The sequence below is a fragment of the Stigmatopora nigra genome, unplaced genomic scaffold, assembly GCF_051989575.1.
Source record: "Stigmatopora nigra isolate UIUO_SnigA unplaced genomic scaffold, RoL_Snig_1.1 HiC_scaffold_25, whole genome shotgun sequence".
NCBI classification, from domain to species: domain Eukaryota; kingdom Metazoa; phylum Chordata; class Actinopteri; order Syngnathiformes; family Syngnathidae; genus Stigmatopora; species Stigmatopora nigra.
The window spans coordinates 228,950-246,584 of record NW_027551604.1 but is presented as its reverse complement, the minus strand read 5'-3'; the positions used below and the strand labels follow the sequence as shown (position 1 = coordinate 246,584).

At 44.5% G+C, this 17,635-nt stretch overlaps 1 protein-coding gene across 2 annotated transcripts; it reads left to right on the top strand.

Annotated features, from left to right (window-relative positions):
• Positions 1–284: 284 nt before the first annotated feature.
• Positions 285–9,430, top strand: osbpl5 (oxysterol binding protein-like 5). Of its 2 annotated transcripts, XM_077711152.1 has the most exons (23): positions 286–531; positions 1,950–1,995; positions 4,056–4,207; positions 4,291–4,364; positions 4,436–4,516; positions 4,594–4,695; positions 5,297–5,500; positions 5,567–5,651; positions 5,721–5,883; positions 6,173–6,377; positions 6,456–6,640; positions 6,722–6,803; positions 6,899–6,997; positions 7,071–7,167; positions 7,252–7,350; positions 7,413–7,510; positions 7,589–7,678; positions 7,743–7,879; positions 7,996–8,175; positions 8,249–8,315; positions 8,385–8,478; positions 8,568–8,658; positions 9,094–9,430. In XM_077711152.1, exons 3-23 carry the CDS (start codon positions 4,069–4,071, stop codon positions 9,257–9,259), a joined length of 2,538 nt encoding a protein of 845 aa, XP_077567278.1. In that variant the 5' UTR covers positions 286–531; positions 1,950–1,995; positions 4,056–4,068; the 3' UTR covers positions 9,260–9,430. The 2 variants fall into 2 exon arrangements, with proteins under 2 accessions (XP_077567277.1, XP_077567278.1); XM_077711151.1 differs by having other exon boundaries at positions 285–531; positions 7,413–7,678.
• Positions 9,431–17,635: the final 8,205 nt, after the last annotated feature.

Genomic DNA, 17,635 nt, shown 5'->3' with positions numbered 1-17,635 from the left:
ATGCGCCCGATATATTCTTCTAAAACATTACATTCAAATAATCTATTGAAGCACATTGCAATTTTTTAAAAATCCCCTAATTTTCTGCAAGGGTGCTTTTTTATGTAATATTTGTTTTACGTTTTTTGTTGATTGATATTGAAAAAATATATATTTTCATGAATATCGGTTCATGTTTATCTGAGTATTGTGTCCCTTTTAATCATCTGAACTCAGTTCTCAGAAATAAACTAATGGAAGTATGTACATGAAAAGGCCACGCGAGGGCGACAACGCGCCGACTCGGCCCCGGCGTCGCCTTCCCCGTCGCCGTCGTGGCTACGAGTGGCCGGGAAAGCAAACGGGCGGGCGGTCGCTCGCTCGTTCGGTCAGTCAGTCAGTCGCTGTTTGCTCACCACTCCCTAGGAACTTCTACAGAAGCCAAACACTCGTCGCGTGCCCCACGCCAACGCTCATTTGTTGCGGATATGACGCCGAAGCGGGACGGGAGCGAGGAACCGACCGCATGAAGCCACGAACCTGGACGGCACAGTAAGTTTGCCTTCCGACGGGGGGGCTTCCTGGCCGCATCGCGTCGATCGCGATAAGTCGCTATTTTTAGCTTCCGTTATTCAAATGGCTGGGAATGACTCGGGTTCCGTTCTGTCGCGCAGACTGCGTGCGAGTCGGAACGAGAGTCTCGGGACGTTTGGTCCACAAAAAAAAACGGCGGCCGTTTTCTCACTTAACGGTTTCGGGGAGCCAATTCGCTCACTAAAATGGGTGTGTTGCTAAGGCCAGCGTGTGTAGCTTAGCTTTAGCCTCGCCAACTTGCATCTTGGCCACGTTAGCTTGCTAGCCTCTCGCCCTCGTTCGTCGCCTTTCGTTTGTTATCATGGTCGATTGTATAGCAGACGGGAAGAAGAGTAGCGGGGCGTCTTCGAGCTCTTGACCTAAATGACGGCCTCTCAATCGGGGAAGGAAGAGCAACAAGCCCCCCACCCCAAACATCCCCCCTATATGTGCCCCACTATTCAGATAAACAGAAAGGACGACGACGACGAGGTTGTTCGTCGCCCATCGTGATGCGCGATATACCACATCACGATATTTGGTGGGGGAACCTGGATCGATTCCTCCGAATTCAAGCGTGTTGTTGTCTGTACGGTGGGGCTTTCAGCCTCGACTAAAAGAAAAATGACAAAATCAAAATAAAGATCATATATATATAGATTTTTTTCATGATTAAAGTACATATCGCTTTGAACTCTTCAAAGTCAAATATGAATTTTCAAAAATGATGTTGGCCCATTTGATTTAACAAAACAGATCACTATCATGTTTCCCTAAACTTATTTCAAAATGTATTCATAAGAAAACTAAAACCTAGAAAGAGTATTAATACCATTTTAAGATGGACAAATGCTCTTAACGTTAAATGCAATTTCCCAAAAAGGTCAATACATCATTTACCATCGTTGCATCTATTGACGTCGAGATTTGGCGACATTCTATTTTGAAACACGGTCTACGTACGTAGCGGCATTGGCCCGTCCGCCTGTGTTGACGTAGATAAGAAGAAAGTGGCAGCGTGGAGAAAATGGCAGCCCTAAAACGCCCCCGAAAACTTGTACTCGTCCTATATGTAACGGCGCGCTGCAAAAAAAATGGATTGGCCTACTGATTAGTCATGCAGACAGGAAGTAGGTCAAACGATCCGTCCGCATCATGACTGCCCGTTGTGTACTCGCTCGCTTAAGATGACATTTCTCATCTTTGTCGGCCTTTAAATCAATATTTCCGGCGGTCAAGTTGTGGACACGGTGGCTCCATTTTAAGTAGTCAATGACTTGTTTTTGTGGATGTTTTTTTTTGTTATTTGGATCCCGACTTCTGTCAATGAGTGTCCCCAAAGCAGGATGTAACACTTCCCTTTTTGTGTGTGTGTGTTTGTTTGTGAATGGATCCAGGTGAGACGGGCGAGGCCGCCTCCCCTTTCTGCAACTCAGGTGAAAGGTAAGACGAGCTCTCCTCTACTTGACTTTCACCGCCGGCGAATGAATCCACTGGTTTCAAATCACGCCTACGAGTCAGCATTCATTTAGATTGAAGCGCTCATACGGCCCCAACTCTATTCATGGCGTCAGTCATTTCACAATCTTTAATATTACGCTTTTAAAAGTACACCAAATGTCACTTTGTAGGTGTCACTGTGGTTGAACTTGGCATTGAATATTCCCAAAGTAGAGCACCACAATTTACCAAAATGCTGACGTGAAAAGCGGCCTTGAACATTTGACGTGGCCACAACTGGAAGCCATTTGATTTTTTTTTTCATAGCTCCCCACCCACGGTGGTTTTTATCTGCCACGAGTCCTAATGAGTAGCTAGCTCGCCATTCTTTTTTCAGAACGCGCCCAATGCCACGCCGCCCCTGTCCTTTGACGGACGGGATCATGGTTTCAAACCCTCCATCCAGGTTCCTGGCTCATTTGGATTTTTAAAAAAGGCACATTTTCCGTATAGCTCCTAGACCACAGGTGTCAAAGTGGCGGCCGGAGGGCCAAATGTGGCCCGCCGCCTCATTTTGTGCGGCCCGTGTAAGTCAATCATCAGTGGTGACTTTCTGTTTTAGAATCAAATTCAAATGAAGAGTATAGATTAGTATATTACATTTCCTGATTTTCCCCCTTTTTAAAAATCAATAATTGCAATTTTTTACGCTTTTTGGGGGTGTTTTTATGTCAAAAGGCATTTTGTTGAATCTAAAAATAAATATATAAAAATATTTTCGGTTTTCCACTTTAATATTGAATATATATATATATTTTTAATTGTTTTAATTTGAAATGAAAAACAAATGATTATAAAAAACAAATGTAAATATACTATGTAAAATAGCCCAGCCCAGGTGAAATATAATTGCGGCCCGCGAACCAAACCGAGTTTGCCAGCCATGTCCTATAGAGATGAAGCAAATGTGGCTTTTAAATGTTTTATTAGGCTCACGCGTGGAATGAGTTTACGGCTTGGACTTTGAACCTCGCCGCCCCGCCCTGATTTCCAAGTGTCTTGGGCGTCCCCCTCCGGCGTGCGGCGTCCTCCTCGAGAACAAAAAGCGGGCCTTTTTGACTCGGCTAGGAAATCCCTTCAATTGACTAGCTAACGGCAGCAGGCACTTACATCCCAGAATAGAAGTGGAAGAGCACAAGTCCTCCCACGGAGAGCCGCAAATTATCGGCACACTTTTTTTGCTGACCTTTTTTTTTCATTTTCCCTTTTTTTGGCAGCGTTTTTTCAGCCTTGGAAAAAGTGGTAGCTAGCATGGAAAAATGCAATATCCGTGCTGTACAGATGGCATACCCTGTCAAAACGTCATCCTTTTATTCTGGGAACAGTCTTGTAAAAACGGCATATGAGAGTGTGGCAAAAATACTTTTTTTTTTTTATTTTATTTAATTTTCATTAAAAGAAATGTAACTTTGACAAAGAATTCCCAAACAAATGCGCCGGCAGGCCAAGCAAGGTTAATGTTTGACACGGAAATGTGTGCTATTGACTGGCGGCTACATTTGAGCGCCGCTAGCTGACCTATATTAGCCTCTTTCTCTCTCTCCCTCTCTCTCTCTCTCTCTCTCTCTCTCTCTCTCTCTCTCTCTCTCTCTCTCTCTCTCTCTCTCTCTCTCTCTCTCTCTCTCTCTCTCTCTCTCTCTTCTCTCTCTCTCTCTCTCTCTCTCTCTCTCTCTCTCTCTCTCTCTCTTTATCTCTCTCTCTCTCTCTGCTAGCGCCACTGTTTGCGTGCTGATACTGTAGCGGCGCTTTTCCATTGGAGCTAACCACTGGTGCTTCTGATGTCATCAAAATGCTATTTCTGGATTTTCCATACAAGGGCCAATGTGCTCCTTTTAAAAAATAGACAAAAACCTTTTTCAGTGGCTCCTCCACAAGGGACTTGATAACAACAGGAAGTGACCCAAATCCATACAAAGGAAGCCAAGATCAAGACAAAGTGTTGCAAATCATATACAAATCTAGAAAAAAGTATTGAAACTATGTTTGTTGAATTGCGTTCGCAGGGCCATTTTGAGAATGAAGGAGGAGAGTTTGTACCGGCGCCGGCTGTCCCTGTGCCCCAACGTGGCGTCCCCGCCGCCGCCCATCGACACCCGCGCCCTCACCAGGAACCTTTCCTACGGAGGAGACAACGACCTGTCCAACCTCAGCTCGGGTAGGAACGCGGCACCGAGGCGCTGCCGGCCACACCAGACCGTGATAATAATCACCTGCGCGCGCCATTTTTCTTTTTTTCAGGCAGCGAGACGGACAGGCGCGACGTCTCGGCCGTGACGGACGAGCTCAGCCCCGCCCAGTCGCCCGGCAGCAAGGTGAAAAAAAAAAAGAAACGTTTTGAAAAAGACGGGACGTGGAAAAAAAATGTCTTCTTTGCTCTTTCCAGTCGGAGGGCGGGATGTTCAACGGCCTGGAGAAGGACGGCGCTTCGCCCACGGAGAAACTTGCCCGGAAGGAGTCGCTCAAGGTAGGCCGTAGTGGTGGGGGCGGGTTTGGAAAAAAATAACAACATCCCACCCATGTCCGCCGGCTTTCTTTTCCCAGGTCCAAAAGCAGAATTACAGAGAGGAGAAGAAGCGGGCGGCCAAAGAACTGTTCAGCGCGCTGAAGGACCCCAGCGTGGTCATTACATCAAACTGGCTAAAGGTAGCGGCGGTGGAGGCGGGAACACATTTTTGCTTATTTTCATGACTATGTGGCACATGGCATTTAAAGGTGCAGTGTCAGTAACGAGTGCTATTTCTGTTTTTGACGCACACAAAGGATGCACCGTTTTTAAAGATGCGGCCAAGCATGGCAAAACATAGACTAGCTTAAACATTCAGACACGCGCTCAAAAGACGTTTTTAAAAAGGCAACAGAAGCAAAACGCAGTTGGGTTGTACTTTATTTAGCCATTTCACAATGTACCCCCGTCATCGTCACCCACAAATTGATCAAAGTCAGAATTTTCTGTGTCTGAATTGAACAATTGTCCAAATGAGTCATCCAAAATGCTGAGTTTTATTCTTTCATCCAGTCGGCCACAATCCATTCGCAAATAGTAGCTAGCGTAAGTAGCCTGGCGCTACCCGCCACCCTTCGCAAAGCCATGTTGAGGCCACAATCCGTTGATTTTATCGTGATAACAATCTGAGTATTGGTCCTTATATAAAGCGCACTGGATGATAAGGCGCCCTGTCTATTTTGGAGAAAATGTCAGACTTTTAAGTTGTGAAATACGGTATTTATCTTTCATTTTTTGTAGATCCGTGGCTCTTGGAAGAGCTGGACCAAGCTGTGGTGCGTCCTGAAGCCCGGCGTCCTCCTCATCTACAAGAGCCCCAAGAGCGAGCAGTGGGTGGGCACCGTCCTCCTCGGCGCCTGCGAGCTGATCGAGAGACCCTCCAAGAAGGACGGCTTCTGTTTCAAGCTCTACCACCCCTTGGAAAAGTCCATTTGGGCCGTCAAGGTGGGTCTCGAGTGCCGCCTCTGCCGGCCAATCCGTCTGGTGACACTGTTTTTTGTGAATCTGCAGGGCCCCAAAGGAGAGAACGTGGGCGCCATCACCCAACCTTTGCCCGGCAACTACTTGATTTTCCGAGCGTCCTCCGAGTCGGACGGTGAGACGGCGTCTTCGTGCGCTTCGACTGGCGTTTGGTCTCATCTTCTGTTTTATTTGGCGGTGGCAGGCAGGTGCTGGATGGACGCGCTGGAGCTGGCCCTGAGTTGCTCCAGCCTCTACAAGCTGACGTCCAAAAGCGGGAAAGACGGAGACGTCGGCGCCGCGTCCGAGTCTTCCCACTTTCTTCATCTCCTACAGTCGGCCGCCCTGGCGGACGCCGAGCTTTTGCAGTGAGTTTTGCACATTATTAGTACTTCAAGTCCATCATTTTAGATTTTTTTTAATTCCGCGTTGGATTGGGTCAATCGAAACAAAAGATGGACATTTCAATCAGGAAATGACGCTATAACTGTAAAGCTAGCCATTAAAAGTTGATACTATTTTGGGCACTTCTCTTTGACATGTTTTGTAAGGCGTTCTGCCACCTCTCCCAGTCCCGACAGCACCATCTGGTGGCCGTAAGAGGCCTGGTAGCGTCGATTTTCATTCTCTTTTTGTTTTTGTTGGGGAATCCTGGAGGCTGAACGAGTCCGGGCTGCTGGAAAGCGACCAGGCGGAGCAGGACGCCCTGTCGGACAAATGGGAGCGCGACGACTGGGACGTCCCGCTGGCCGACAACGGAAGCCGCTTGACCGAGGAAGAGAGCGACCCGTCGGACGAGGCGCTTTCCCCCGACGGCCGCCCCGCGCTCTACGTGGAGCAGGGCGCCGAAGAAATGGCCGAGGTGAGGACCATTGCACGTGACGTTGACAAAGGGAAAAGTCGTATTTGAGATCATTTTTTGTTATTTTTCTGTTCTCAGGCCGGGGAGGCGTCTCAGGTGGAGACGGTGTCGGAGGAGAACAAGGGACTGATCTGGGGGATTCTGAAGCAGCTGCGCCCGGGCATGGACCTCTCCAAAGTGGTGCTGCCCACCTTCATCCTGGAGCCTCGTTCCTTCCTGGACAAGCTCTCCGACTACTACTACCACGCCGACCTTCTCTCGCAGTCAGTATCTTGTCTCTTTGGCCGACGGTCGGCGCTCCGTGGCTAAATGGCGCCCCCCCCCCCCCCCCTCGTCGCCCCCAGGGCCGCGCGGGAGGAGAGCGCCTACGGCCGCATGAAGCAGGTGGTCTGCTGGTATTTGTCGGGATTTTACAAGAAGCCCAAGGTGAGAAATACAAATGGCTTGGCTCGGAGGCAAAAAAAAGGAAATGGATTTGTTCAAGAAGTGTGTAAAGTCCAAGTTTTTTGGGTTTTTTTTAGGGTCTAAAGAAGCCTTACAACCCCATCTTGGGGGAAACGTTTCGCTGCTGCTGGCCTCATCCCCAAAGCCGAAGCTGCACTTTCTACGTGGCCGAGCAGGTGGGGGAAAAAAACACAGAAAAATAAAGGACCAAAATGTCAACCGGGGGATAACGTGCGCTTGTGTTCACAGGTTTCGCACCATCCGCCCATTTCAACCTTTTACGTGTGCAATCGGAAAGACGGATTTTCCGTTAGCGGGAGCATCCTGGCAAAGTCCAAGTTCTACGGTAGCTCACACACTCGCACTAACTTTTTAAATTTTTTCTACTTGAGCTGGTATTACTACAACGTACTCCACTCTCTTCTCCCAGGCAACTCCCTGTCGGCCATTTTGGACGGCAAAGCCCGCCTGTTGTTCCCGAGCAGGGACGAGGAGTACGTCATCACCATGCCCTACGCCCACTGCAAAGGTAAGAGCCGGTGGCGGTGGCGGATAAAGGAATCTATGTAAAGGTCATGTGTACGTCTAAAGGTCTCCTGTACGGCACCATGACGCTGGAGCTGGGCGGGAAGGTGACAATCTGCTGCCACAAAACCAAATGTTTCACGGAGCTGGAGTTCAAGCTGAAGGTAGCAAACGTCCACTCTTCTCATCCCCTGACGTTTAAAAGCCAAACGCGTCTTCTTTGTCCCCCGCCCCACACGCAGCCTTTCTTGGGAGGTCCCTCCTCCGTCAATCAAATCAGCGGCAAGATCTCGGTGTGCGACGAGCTGGCCGCCACCGTCGACGGACATTGGGTACGGCGATCGAGGGTTTTTCGTCATGTATCGATTTATTGATTTTTTTGTGTGTCTTTTTTAGGACGGCGAGGTTTTCATCCAGGAGAAGCACTCGGGACAACGGTCCACCCTGTGGAACCCCGGCCCCGACGTGCGCGCCGCTCGCCTCAAGAGGCGTGTGGTGCGCCTTGACCAGCAGGGGGAGTTTGAGTCCGAAAGGTAAACTTGCAACGTATTAGCGCTGGGAGAAAAAAAAAACGACAGATTTCAAACATGGATGAGCGCCATTGTTCGCTCGGAGGACAGAGGTCATTGACTCTTTGTTTTGCCCGCAGGCTGTGGCAGCACGTGACCCGCGCCATCGTGGAACGTGACCAGGTGAGGGCCACGCACGAAAAGTTTGTCCTGGAGGAGGCCCAGCGCAAAGAGTCTCGCGAGAGGGGGGAGCGAGCGTGGACGCCGCGACTCTTCTACCGGGACCCCGTCGCCGACGACTGGACTTACAAGTGCGATCGGTGAGGCCGCATAGGTCATCATGGGTCATCCTGCCACACATGTCGCCCTAACGCAAAACGTCCCACCTTTTAGGACTCTGGGACAGCAGTCGGAGAGGGACGGCGTCCCTCGAGCGGCGGAGAAAGGGCGGAGGCCACAGGTAGGTGGTGCTGTGGGGAGGTTTTTGGGCCGCCCACCTCGCGCTCACGCTTGACTCTTTCGCGAACAGGCCAACGTCAAGGGCGCCCGGCGGAAAGCCAGCCACAACACGGAGAGCAGCGGCAGCACCCCGGAACCCCGCCACGAGTCCTCCGACGACGAAGGTGGGCCGCCGTTTTGCGTGGCTGGCTGCCAGCCATTGAGTTTTTTTTCATAGTTGTTCCGTTTTTTTTCTTCTTTTCTTTCTTTGCAGAATTGTCCAAGCCTTGCGCGCAGTGCCGGAGCACGGCCGTCCTCCAAGCCTCCATCGCCACCATCCACCACACGCAGCAAGACATTCAGAGGTGGTGACTCACGCTGGCCCCTTTCGGCTTAGGGTTAGGTGTCAAAGTGGCGGCCCGGGGGCCAAATCTGGCCCGCCGCATCACATTGTTTGGCCCAAGAAAGTCAATCAATTTCTGTTTTAGGATCAAATGAAAATTATAGATATTATATTTCCTGATTTTCCCCCTTTTAGATCAATAATTGCCATTTTTTAATTCATTTTTCTGTGTTTTTAGTTCAAAAATCATCTTGTAAAATCTAAAGATATTTTTTAAAAGCTCAAATAAACATTGTTTTAGATCTATAAAAAAACGGAATAGAATTGGTCTCAAATGCGCCTTAACACAAAGACATTGGGTTTGATCAAATGTTTGAACAAGAAAGGAGGAAAAAATCTGTCCGTTTCCTGGGATTTGTTTTCCAGCTCTAAAGTTGCGTTTGCTCTCTGGCCTCAGGAACCTCTGGGCTCTGGCCCGCCAGCTGGACGCTCAACGGGCGGGAGGCCCCGCCCCGGACGGAGGCGGCGGCGGCGCCACCGCCGCCTGGCTGTCCCGTCACTGCGCCGCGGTGGCTTTGGTGCTCCTCTCGCATCTTCTCCTGCGCTTCTTTTTCTACGCCTGACCAACAGCCACAACAGCCACAACAGCCACAACAACCACAAAATGCTCAGCCGCTAGGAGGGATTCTTCCAACTCAGTGGGGTGAGCCAGAAAGGTAAATCTGGGCCGCCAGAATTCTATTGCCAAATTTTGTTGACTCGCCAAAACAATTCTGTTGCTATTTTTCTATTTTTTTGTTTTTGGCCAAAATTCTGTCGCTAAAAATATAGTTTTGTCTGATTTTTTTATTCTGAACTGGGAAATAGGGTGTTCGATTTTAGATTCCAAAATTCAGAATTAGTCAAACTATTACAGAATTCTTCACTTTTTGTGATTTGAATTTTTTTTGGCTGAATTTTCGGTTTTTATTCGAACCAAGTTTTTGCAACAGAATTTTGGTGGCCGATTTCAAAACAAAATTGAGTAAGAATCCCGCATCTGACAAAGGGAAGCAATAACCCCGCCCCCTGAAAGTTTGCGACAACTCCCTCTAGTGTAGCCAGACGGAAGCGCACGGGCACCCACGCACTTTGGACGACAGACTGTCATTTAGTTTAAAAGAAAAAGAAAAGTACTATACTATGAAGAAAATTAATCGAAAAAAAATGGGCCTTAACCGCTGATGCCAAAAAAAAAAAAAAATAATGTACCACAAAAGAAAAAAAAGGAACACATTTGTTTTTCTTTTTTTTTTTTTAATCATTTTACCAAAACAGTATTTATATACGGAAAGGACAACGAGTTCTTGTTTACAGGGAGCACTGTGTGTGCATCTGTGTGTGTGTTTGTGTGTTGGTATGTGTGTGTTGGGTGTATGTGACACATACTGTAGGAAGCAAAAGGTTAAGAGGGGTCAAGAGCGGGCGCCATACAAAGTGTCTTTCTATTTGCGTGCCTGGAAGGGACCATTTTGTAGCACTCCTTTTTTTTTGTTGCTTTTTATTTTTGCCTAGCGACAAACTTTTTCACTCCCCACGAAAAATTCAAGGCCATTCGAACCCCACGTCCACAGTGGAATTTTGGAGAAGGGGGCGCCGTTTTTCAAGTGGGTCGGACGTTGGAATCCGTCTTTTTGGCGTGTTCGATATGTACGACGACAGAGTTTTAGGGTCACGCAAAGAATGTGGGGGGGTCACAACAAAATTGTCGAGAGATTTTAGTCGCCATCATTAGATTTAGGTCACTTCTGTAATAGTCATACATTTTTGTTGTGATATGACCAAATTAAAAGTTTTTAGTGCCGTCACACCCGATGAAAAGCAGCCTATTATGACTTTAATCTGGTATTATTACCACTTTTCTTTCTTTGTATGGCCCTAATAGTCAGTCATCAATACTAAGTGACTTTAAAAAAAAAAAGTAAAAACACTTCTGTTCTTTTAAAAGGTTTGTACATATTTGTCTGCTGTGCTTTTACACTCTGTTGTTGTTTTTTTAGAATGTATATATGCTCGGATTTTAGTCCCCTTTGATAACTTAAGTCATGAATTGAATTGTGCACTCTTAAAATAATAATCATCATTTGATAGAAACGCCATACAACGTCTAATGATCCATTTTTTTTTATTTACAGTGGCCGCCAATCAGGCTTGCCAATATTTCTCCCCGTTTTGTCACTTTGGCGCTGTTTCTAAATGTGACAAAGTCATTTAAAAGCAAAGTCACTCACGTGTGCCATTCTTGTTTTTGTCCTTAATTGTAAGCAGCCATTGGGAGCCCTTCTTGAGGCCCCCAAATCCACTCTGAATGAATTTGTTGTACTTTTTACATGCTCTTTTTCACTATTTCTCATTTTTTAAACTCCAAAGCCATTTTTTTATGGGTTTGTTTGTATACGCACGCCTCCTTTGTTTTTGCAACACGGGACAAATGTCATTGCGCTCCCTTTTTTTCTTTTGCTTTTTCATTCACACTTGTTGCTGCACACTGTAGCACTACAGTAAAAGACTCAAATGTGACCTTGGCGTCGCTCTTTTCCTTCTTGTTTTTCAGTAAGAACTCAAATAATGATCATGTATAGTCCGGCTTTTAAAAAAATAATAATAATGGGCCCACACACACAGAGAGACAGCATGGAGACCAAAGACTTGTCGGGACATGTCCTCCCTCCGTCTGCGTTGCAAGGTGAAAAGTGGAGGCGGGTCTGAGCCAGCGCAGCGCCCCCGCAGGCTGCGCGTAGGCGTGCACTTTGTCTCCTTCGGACATGTTGGGGCAAAACACACAAACAGAACATCACGTCACATTTTAGTCAACGAGCTGCTGGATGAAAAACAAAATGTATGTCATTTGAAGCCAATTTTAAAAAGTAACACATTTCATAGGATTCCATTGACTTATTGTACAAGTTTTTGGAGCTTTTGTACAAGCTGCAGTACAAAGATTTAAGAGCAACTCTATTTATAATCAGGCGCCGCTTCCTAACGGGTATTTACGGGTGACTCATCTGCACCCACACTTGGCTCATTTGGACCCGTAGGTAGACTGGAGTCCTCTTCAAAACCACAATTATCCACGTGTCACCGTAATTGACTTGACTTTTATGGCTAGGTAAGGGGGAGGGGGAAAAACAAGTAGAATGCCGCACTGTGGTTGCCTTTGTTTGTTTGACGTTATCCGCTGGAAGCGGAAAAGCCGCGTCGGCGCCCTCTTATCTCTGTCTTCCGGAGAAGCGTCCTTTTTGTCTCAAAGTTCAAGCGTGACTCACCGCACCAGAGTTGTCATCTTTGCGTCGGGGCTCGCCCTCCGCCCTCTTCTCTGGGCGCCGGCCGGCGTGGGTCGGACCAGAGACGTCTTCTCCGACCAATGAGCGGAATGTTCCTTCGTCATCGTTGAATGGATTTGGTCCCGGTCGGTGGACAAAGACAAGCATCTATTGTCCATCGTGGAGAATTTGACCCCAAGTCACCACCCACTTTCCAACTATTCCATGGACTGGGCCACCGTTTTTCAGTTTGTCAATAGACAAAGTGTCCAAACCATACATTCCAGGCTCCATCTTCGAGTGGTCTTGGAGGAGATCTAAACAGAAGCAAAAAAAATCCAGATGTTCCCACTCCTGTTTTAGCCATCGTGGCGTGGAAGATGACATCACGGGGACTTTGTGTCTGGAACGGGAGCCCCTAAACCGTGATTCACAATATGTGGGTGGCGGTGGTGGTGGGAAGGCGTGCGCATTTTCCACCCACAAACGGCCACAATTTCCATTTAGGAATGACGTGGATGTAGTACTAGATGTGGTAGCTCTTAGCTCCAGGCCACCTGGTCTGGGACCTTTTCTATCAAGTCTTGAAATGAGTGCTTCAGTCTGGAATGGTCGAACTCCGTTCCTTTTTTTTAGCAAACATCTCCAGGGTCGTGTCTTTCTGTCCAATGGTCTGACATCGTTATTTGTCCAAAAAAATCGGCCCGTTTGGAGCCAAGACTTTCCCTGCGAGAGCGAAATTTTTCTCTAATCGTGTGAACGGCCAAGCGGAATGAAGGCATTCCCGCTCAGGGCGCGGCCGGGCTGGGCGCGCTGCCCGTCTTTGCAAAGGGCGTCCATTCTTTCGTTTGTCGTAATTCCATTCTTGTTTCCTGGTTGCCGTGGCTTCTTTCTCTCTTAGACACTTTTCGCTTTTTGACAGACACCTTGGCTTTTCTTCATTTCTTTTTTTTGGCTTCATTTCAGCAATGTGGATAGGCCACTTCATTCCATCAAAGTGGCCTGATAGACGGAAGACTTTTAATGTGCCACGTGGGAATTTGTTGAACTCCCACGGTTCTGCTTCATTCATTCATCTTTGAGTTGGCGGCCAACGAACGCTGTCACGCCTTACTATGTAATTTTTAAAGAAAAAATGCCTTAATATAATGTTGTTTTTATTTAAAAGCCTTACTATACCATGTCGTTTTTAAAGAGAAAAAGCCTTACTATACTATGTCACTTTTTAAGAAAAAAAAGCCTTACTATACTATGTCGTTTTTTAAGAAAAAAAAGCTTTACTATACTATGTCGTTTTTTTAAAAAAAAAAAGCTTTACTATACTGTCGTTTTTTTGAAGAAAAAAGCCTTACTATACTATGTCGTTTTTTTCGAAGAAAAAAGCCTTACTATACTATGTCGTTTTTTCGAAGAAAAAAGCCTTACTATACTATGTTGTTTTTTCGAAGAAAAAAGCCTTACTATACTATGTCGTTTTTTCGAAGAAAAAAGCCTTACTATACTATGTCGTTTTTTCGAAGAAAAAAGCCTTACTATACTATGTCGTTTTTTCGAAGAAAAAAGCCTTACTATACTATGTCGTTTTTGACGAATAAAAAGCCTTACTATACTATGTCGTTTTTTTGAAGAAAAAAGCCTTACTATACTATGTCGTTTTTTTGAAGAAAAAAGCCTTACTATACTATGTCGTTTTTTCGAAGAAAAAAGCCTTACTATACTATGTCGTTTTTTCGAAGAAAAAAGCCTTACTATACTATGTCGTTTTTTGAAGAAAAAAGCCATACTATACTATGTCGTTTTTTCGAAGAAAAAAGCCTTACTATACTATGTCGTTTTTTTGAAGAAAAAAGCCTTACTATACTATGTCGTTTTTTCGAAGAAAAAAGCTTTGCTATACTATGTCGTTTTTTTGAAGAAAAAAGCCTTACTATACTATGTCGTTTTTTCAAAGAAAAAAGCCTTACTATACTATGTCGTTTTTTCGAAGAAAAAAGCCTTACTATACTATGTCGTTTTTGACAAATAAAAAGCCTTACTATACTATGTCGTTTTTTCGAAGAAAAAAGCCTTACTATACTATGTCGTTTTTGACAAATAAAAAGCCTTACTATACTATGTCGTTTTTTTGAAGAAAAAAGCCTTACTATACTATGTCGTTTTTTCGAAGAAAAAAGCCTTACTATACTATGTCGTTTTTTTCGAAGAAAAAAGCCTTACTATACTATGTCGTTTTTTCGAAGAAAAAAGCCTTACTATACTATGTTGTTTTTTCGAAGAAAAAAGCCTTACTATACTATGTCTTTTTTTCGAAGAAAAAAGCCTTACTATACTATGTAGTTTTTTCGAAGAAAAAAGCCTTACTATACCTTGTCGTTTTTTCGAAGAAAAAAGCCTTACTATACTATGTCGTTTTTTTCGAAGAAAAAAGCCTTACTATACTATGTCGTTTTTTCGAAGAAAAAAGCCTTACTATACTATGTTGTTTTTTCGAAGAAAAAAGCCTTACTATACTATGTCTTTTTTTCGAAGAAAAAAGCCTTACTATACTATGTAGTTTTTTCGAAGAAAAAAGCCTTACTATACCTTGTCGTTTTTTCTAGGAAAAAAGCCTTACTATACTATTTCGTTTTTTCGAAGAAAAAAGCCTTACTATACTATGTCGTTTTTTGAAGTAAAAAGCCTTACTATACTATGTCGTTTTTTTTGCGATAAAAAAGCCTTACTATACTATGTCGTTTTTGAAGTAAAAAGCCTTACTATACTATGTCGTTTTTTTGAAGTAAAAAGCCATACTATACTATGTCATTTTTTGAATCAAAAAGCCTTACTATACTATGTCGTTTTTTTGAATAAAAAAGCCTTACTATACTATGTCGTTTTTTGAAGTAAAAAGCCTTACTATACTATGTCGTTTTTTTGCGATAAAAAAGCCTTACTATACTATGTCGTTTTTTTGAAGAAAAAAGCCTTACTATACTATGTCATTTTTTGAATCAAAAAGCCTTACTATACTATGTCGTTTTTTGAATAAAAAAGCCTTACTATACTATGTCATTTTTTTGAAGAAAAAGCCTTACTATACTATGTCGTTTTTTTTGCGATAAAAAGCCTTACTATACTATGTTGTTGTTTTTTTGAATAAAAAAGCCTTACTATACTATGTTGTTGTTTTTTTGAAGAAAAAGCCTTACTATACTATGTCGTTTTTTGAATAAAAAAGCTTTACTATACTATGTCGTTTTGTGAATTAAAAAGCCTTACTATACTATGTCGTCTTTTGAAGTAAAAAGCCTTACTATACTATGTCATTTTTTGAATCAAAAAGCCTTACTATACTATTTCGTTTTTTGAATAAAAAAGCCTTACTATACTATGTCGTTTTTTTGAAGAAAAAGCCTTACTATACTATGTCGTTTTTTTGAATAAAAAAGCCTGACTATACTATGTCGTTTTTTTTTGTGATAAAAAAGCCTTACTATACTATGTCGTTTTTTGAATAAAAAAGCCTTACTATACTATGTCGTTTTTTTGAAATAAAAAGCCTTACTATACTATGTCGTTTTTTGAAGTAAAAAGCCTTACTATACTATGTCGTTTTTTTGAAGTAAAAAGCCATACTATACTATGTCATTTTTTGAATCAAAAAGCCTTACTCCCACTATACTATGTCGTTTTTTGAAGTAAAAAGCCTTACTATACTATGTCGTTTTTTGAAGAAAAATGCCTTACTATACTATGTCGTTTTTTTGAAGAAAAAAAGCCTTACTATACTATGTCGTTTTTTGGAGAAAAAAGCCTTACTATACTATGTCGTTTTTTGAAGTAAAAAGCCTTACTATACTATGTCGTTTTTTTTGAAGAAAAAAGCCTTACTATACTATGTCATTTTTTGAATCAAAAAGCCTTACTATACTATGTCGTTTTTTGAAGTAAAAAGCCTTACTATACTATGTCGTTTTTTTGAAATAAAAAGCCTTACTATACTATGTCGTTTTTTGAAGTAAAAAGCCTTACTATACTATTTCGTTTTTTGAGAATAAAAAAAACCTTACTATACTATGTCATTTTTTTTATTCAGTCATCTTTGTCGGCCGTTTGTAAGTGGTAACGCGAGTCGATGAATGTTTGTGCCACATCACAAAATGGGTCAGCTGAGTCAACCCAGAAAAATGAATGGAAAACAAAAACAGTGTGGTCATGACGACCGACCGAAGCGAGCGAGCGAGCGAGCGAACGAGGCAAGTCATCCCGGCGGCAAGACGTCATGTCGGCCCACTAAATAGTCTCCTTCTCTTCTTAGCCTCCCCCACCCAACTTCTTCACGAGGTGTAACCCTTTCTTTTTTTTTTTTTCAATGAATCCGTTGACGTGAATGGGAAGCGCGTGACGCGGAAACGGGCCGAAGAATGCCACGCCACACGATTCCGACGAGATACCTCCGGGGCGTGGCGCCCGTCACCTGAGCGGCGAAGAACAAAAGCGTCTCATTTGTGCTTCTCAATGATAATCCTTTTTTTTTTTTATTGAACCCTTGTTCAAAGCGCCTGGCGGACTTCCGGCGGTCGGCGCTCCAGCTGTCCGAAACAAGGCCGTTCTTTGTTTCTGGCTCCAGAGTGCGATTGGTCGCTGGCTCTTAGCCGCCATCGCAGCTAGCCTAAAGTGTGCTTTGGGAAGGGAATGGCTTCCTAATGATTGGAGTCTATTTTCTGCTACTTTTAGGGTCAATTTAAGGGTACTAAGGGGGGGGGGGGGACAACTTTTTAAAGTAAACAGTTGGCTTGCCAACCTCGAATTTATGAAGCCCCCCCCAAAAAACATTAGTTTTCGCCGCCGTTTGATGGGGCCGGCAGGTTGCAAAAGAGCCTCCACATTCCCGATAAGCGGCGGCGCACCTTTGCGGAATGGGGCTAAAGTCCGTCCACGTGGCTCACGAGTCGGCCGACAAGTCACAAAGGAAAAGGCTTCCGTTGACAAGAATGGGTCCGGCCGGAAAGTCCCTTTAGGCTCCGCCTCCTCCTTACCGAAGGCGCGTCTGGCATTTCCAGAGAAATGCGGCCGCTGACAACTGACAAGTTTCCCACAGTCGAGCTCAGACGTGGACAAAAGTATGGCAAGCCACTCGAACGCTCGCCCGCCCGGGCCTTTCCTTTTAGGGCCATCCCAGTGACGGACGGATCGGACGCCTGTCGTCAGCCAAATGACATGCCACGGCGCGCTCGGATTAGCGCGGGCTTTCTCCACCCCTTGAAGGTTTGACCCCAGAGAGACAGGAAGTGACCCCAAAAAAGCCCCCTGAGCGTTACTGCAAAAAAATAAACTCAATAAGAAAGACCAAAATCAAAACCAAAAAGTCAGAAAAAAAGCAAGAGTGGCCCAAAATCTAGCAGAGGTCAGGCAAAATCAACTGGAAAAAAAAAAGAGATTGCCTAAAATCAATAGAAAGTGACCCCAAATCAACTAAAATGACCTCAAATTCGACTAAAAGTGGTGAAAAATAAATAGATGGTGACCCAAAATCAACTAAAATGACCTAATATTCGACTCCAAATCTACTAAAAAATACCTCAAATTTAATGAAATGATGGTAGAAAGTGACCTGGGCAGCCCACAAAACCAACAGGTTGGGAAAAAAAAACCTTCATAATAACCTACTTTATCTCGGTGCGGGTAAATAAATTAAAAAAAAGGAAGACAATC

Excerpts from the sequence above, each read along its gene's own strand:
- osbpl5 (XM_077711151.1), top strand. The coding sequence starts at position 4,069 with ATGAAGGAGGAGAGTTTGTACCGGCGCCGGCTGTCCCTGTGCCCCAAC. Across the intron at positions 4,365-4,435 it reads CCCAGTCGCCCGGCAGCAAG|TCGGAGGGCGGGATGTTCAA; the intron begins GTGAAAAAAAAA and ends TGCTCTTTCCAG. Across the intron at positions 8,659-9,093 it reads ACGCAGCAAGACATTCAGAG|GAACCTCTGGGCTCTGGCCC; the intron begins GTGGTGACTCAC and ends CTCTGGCCTCAG.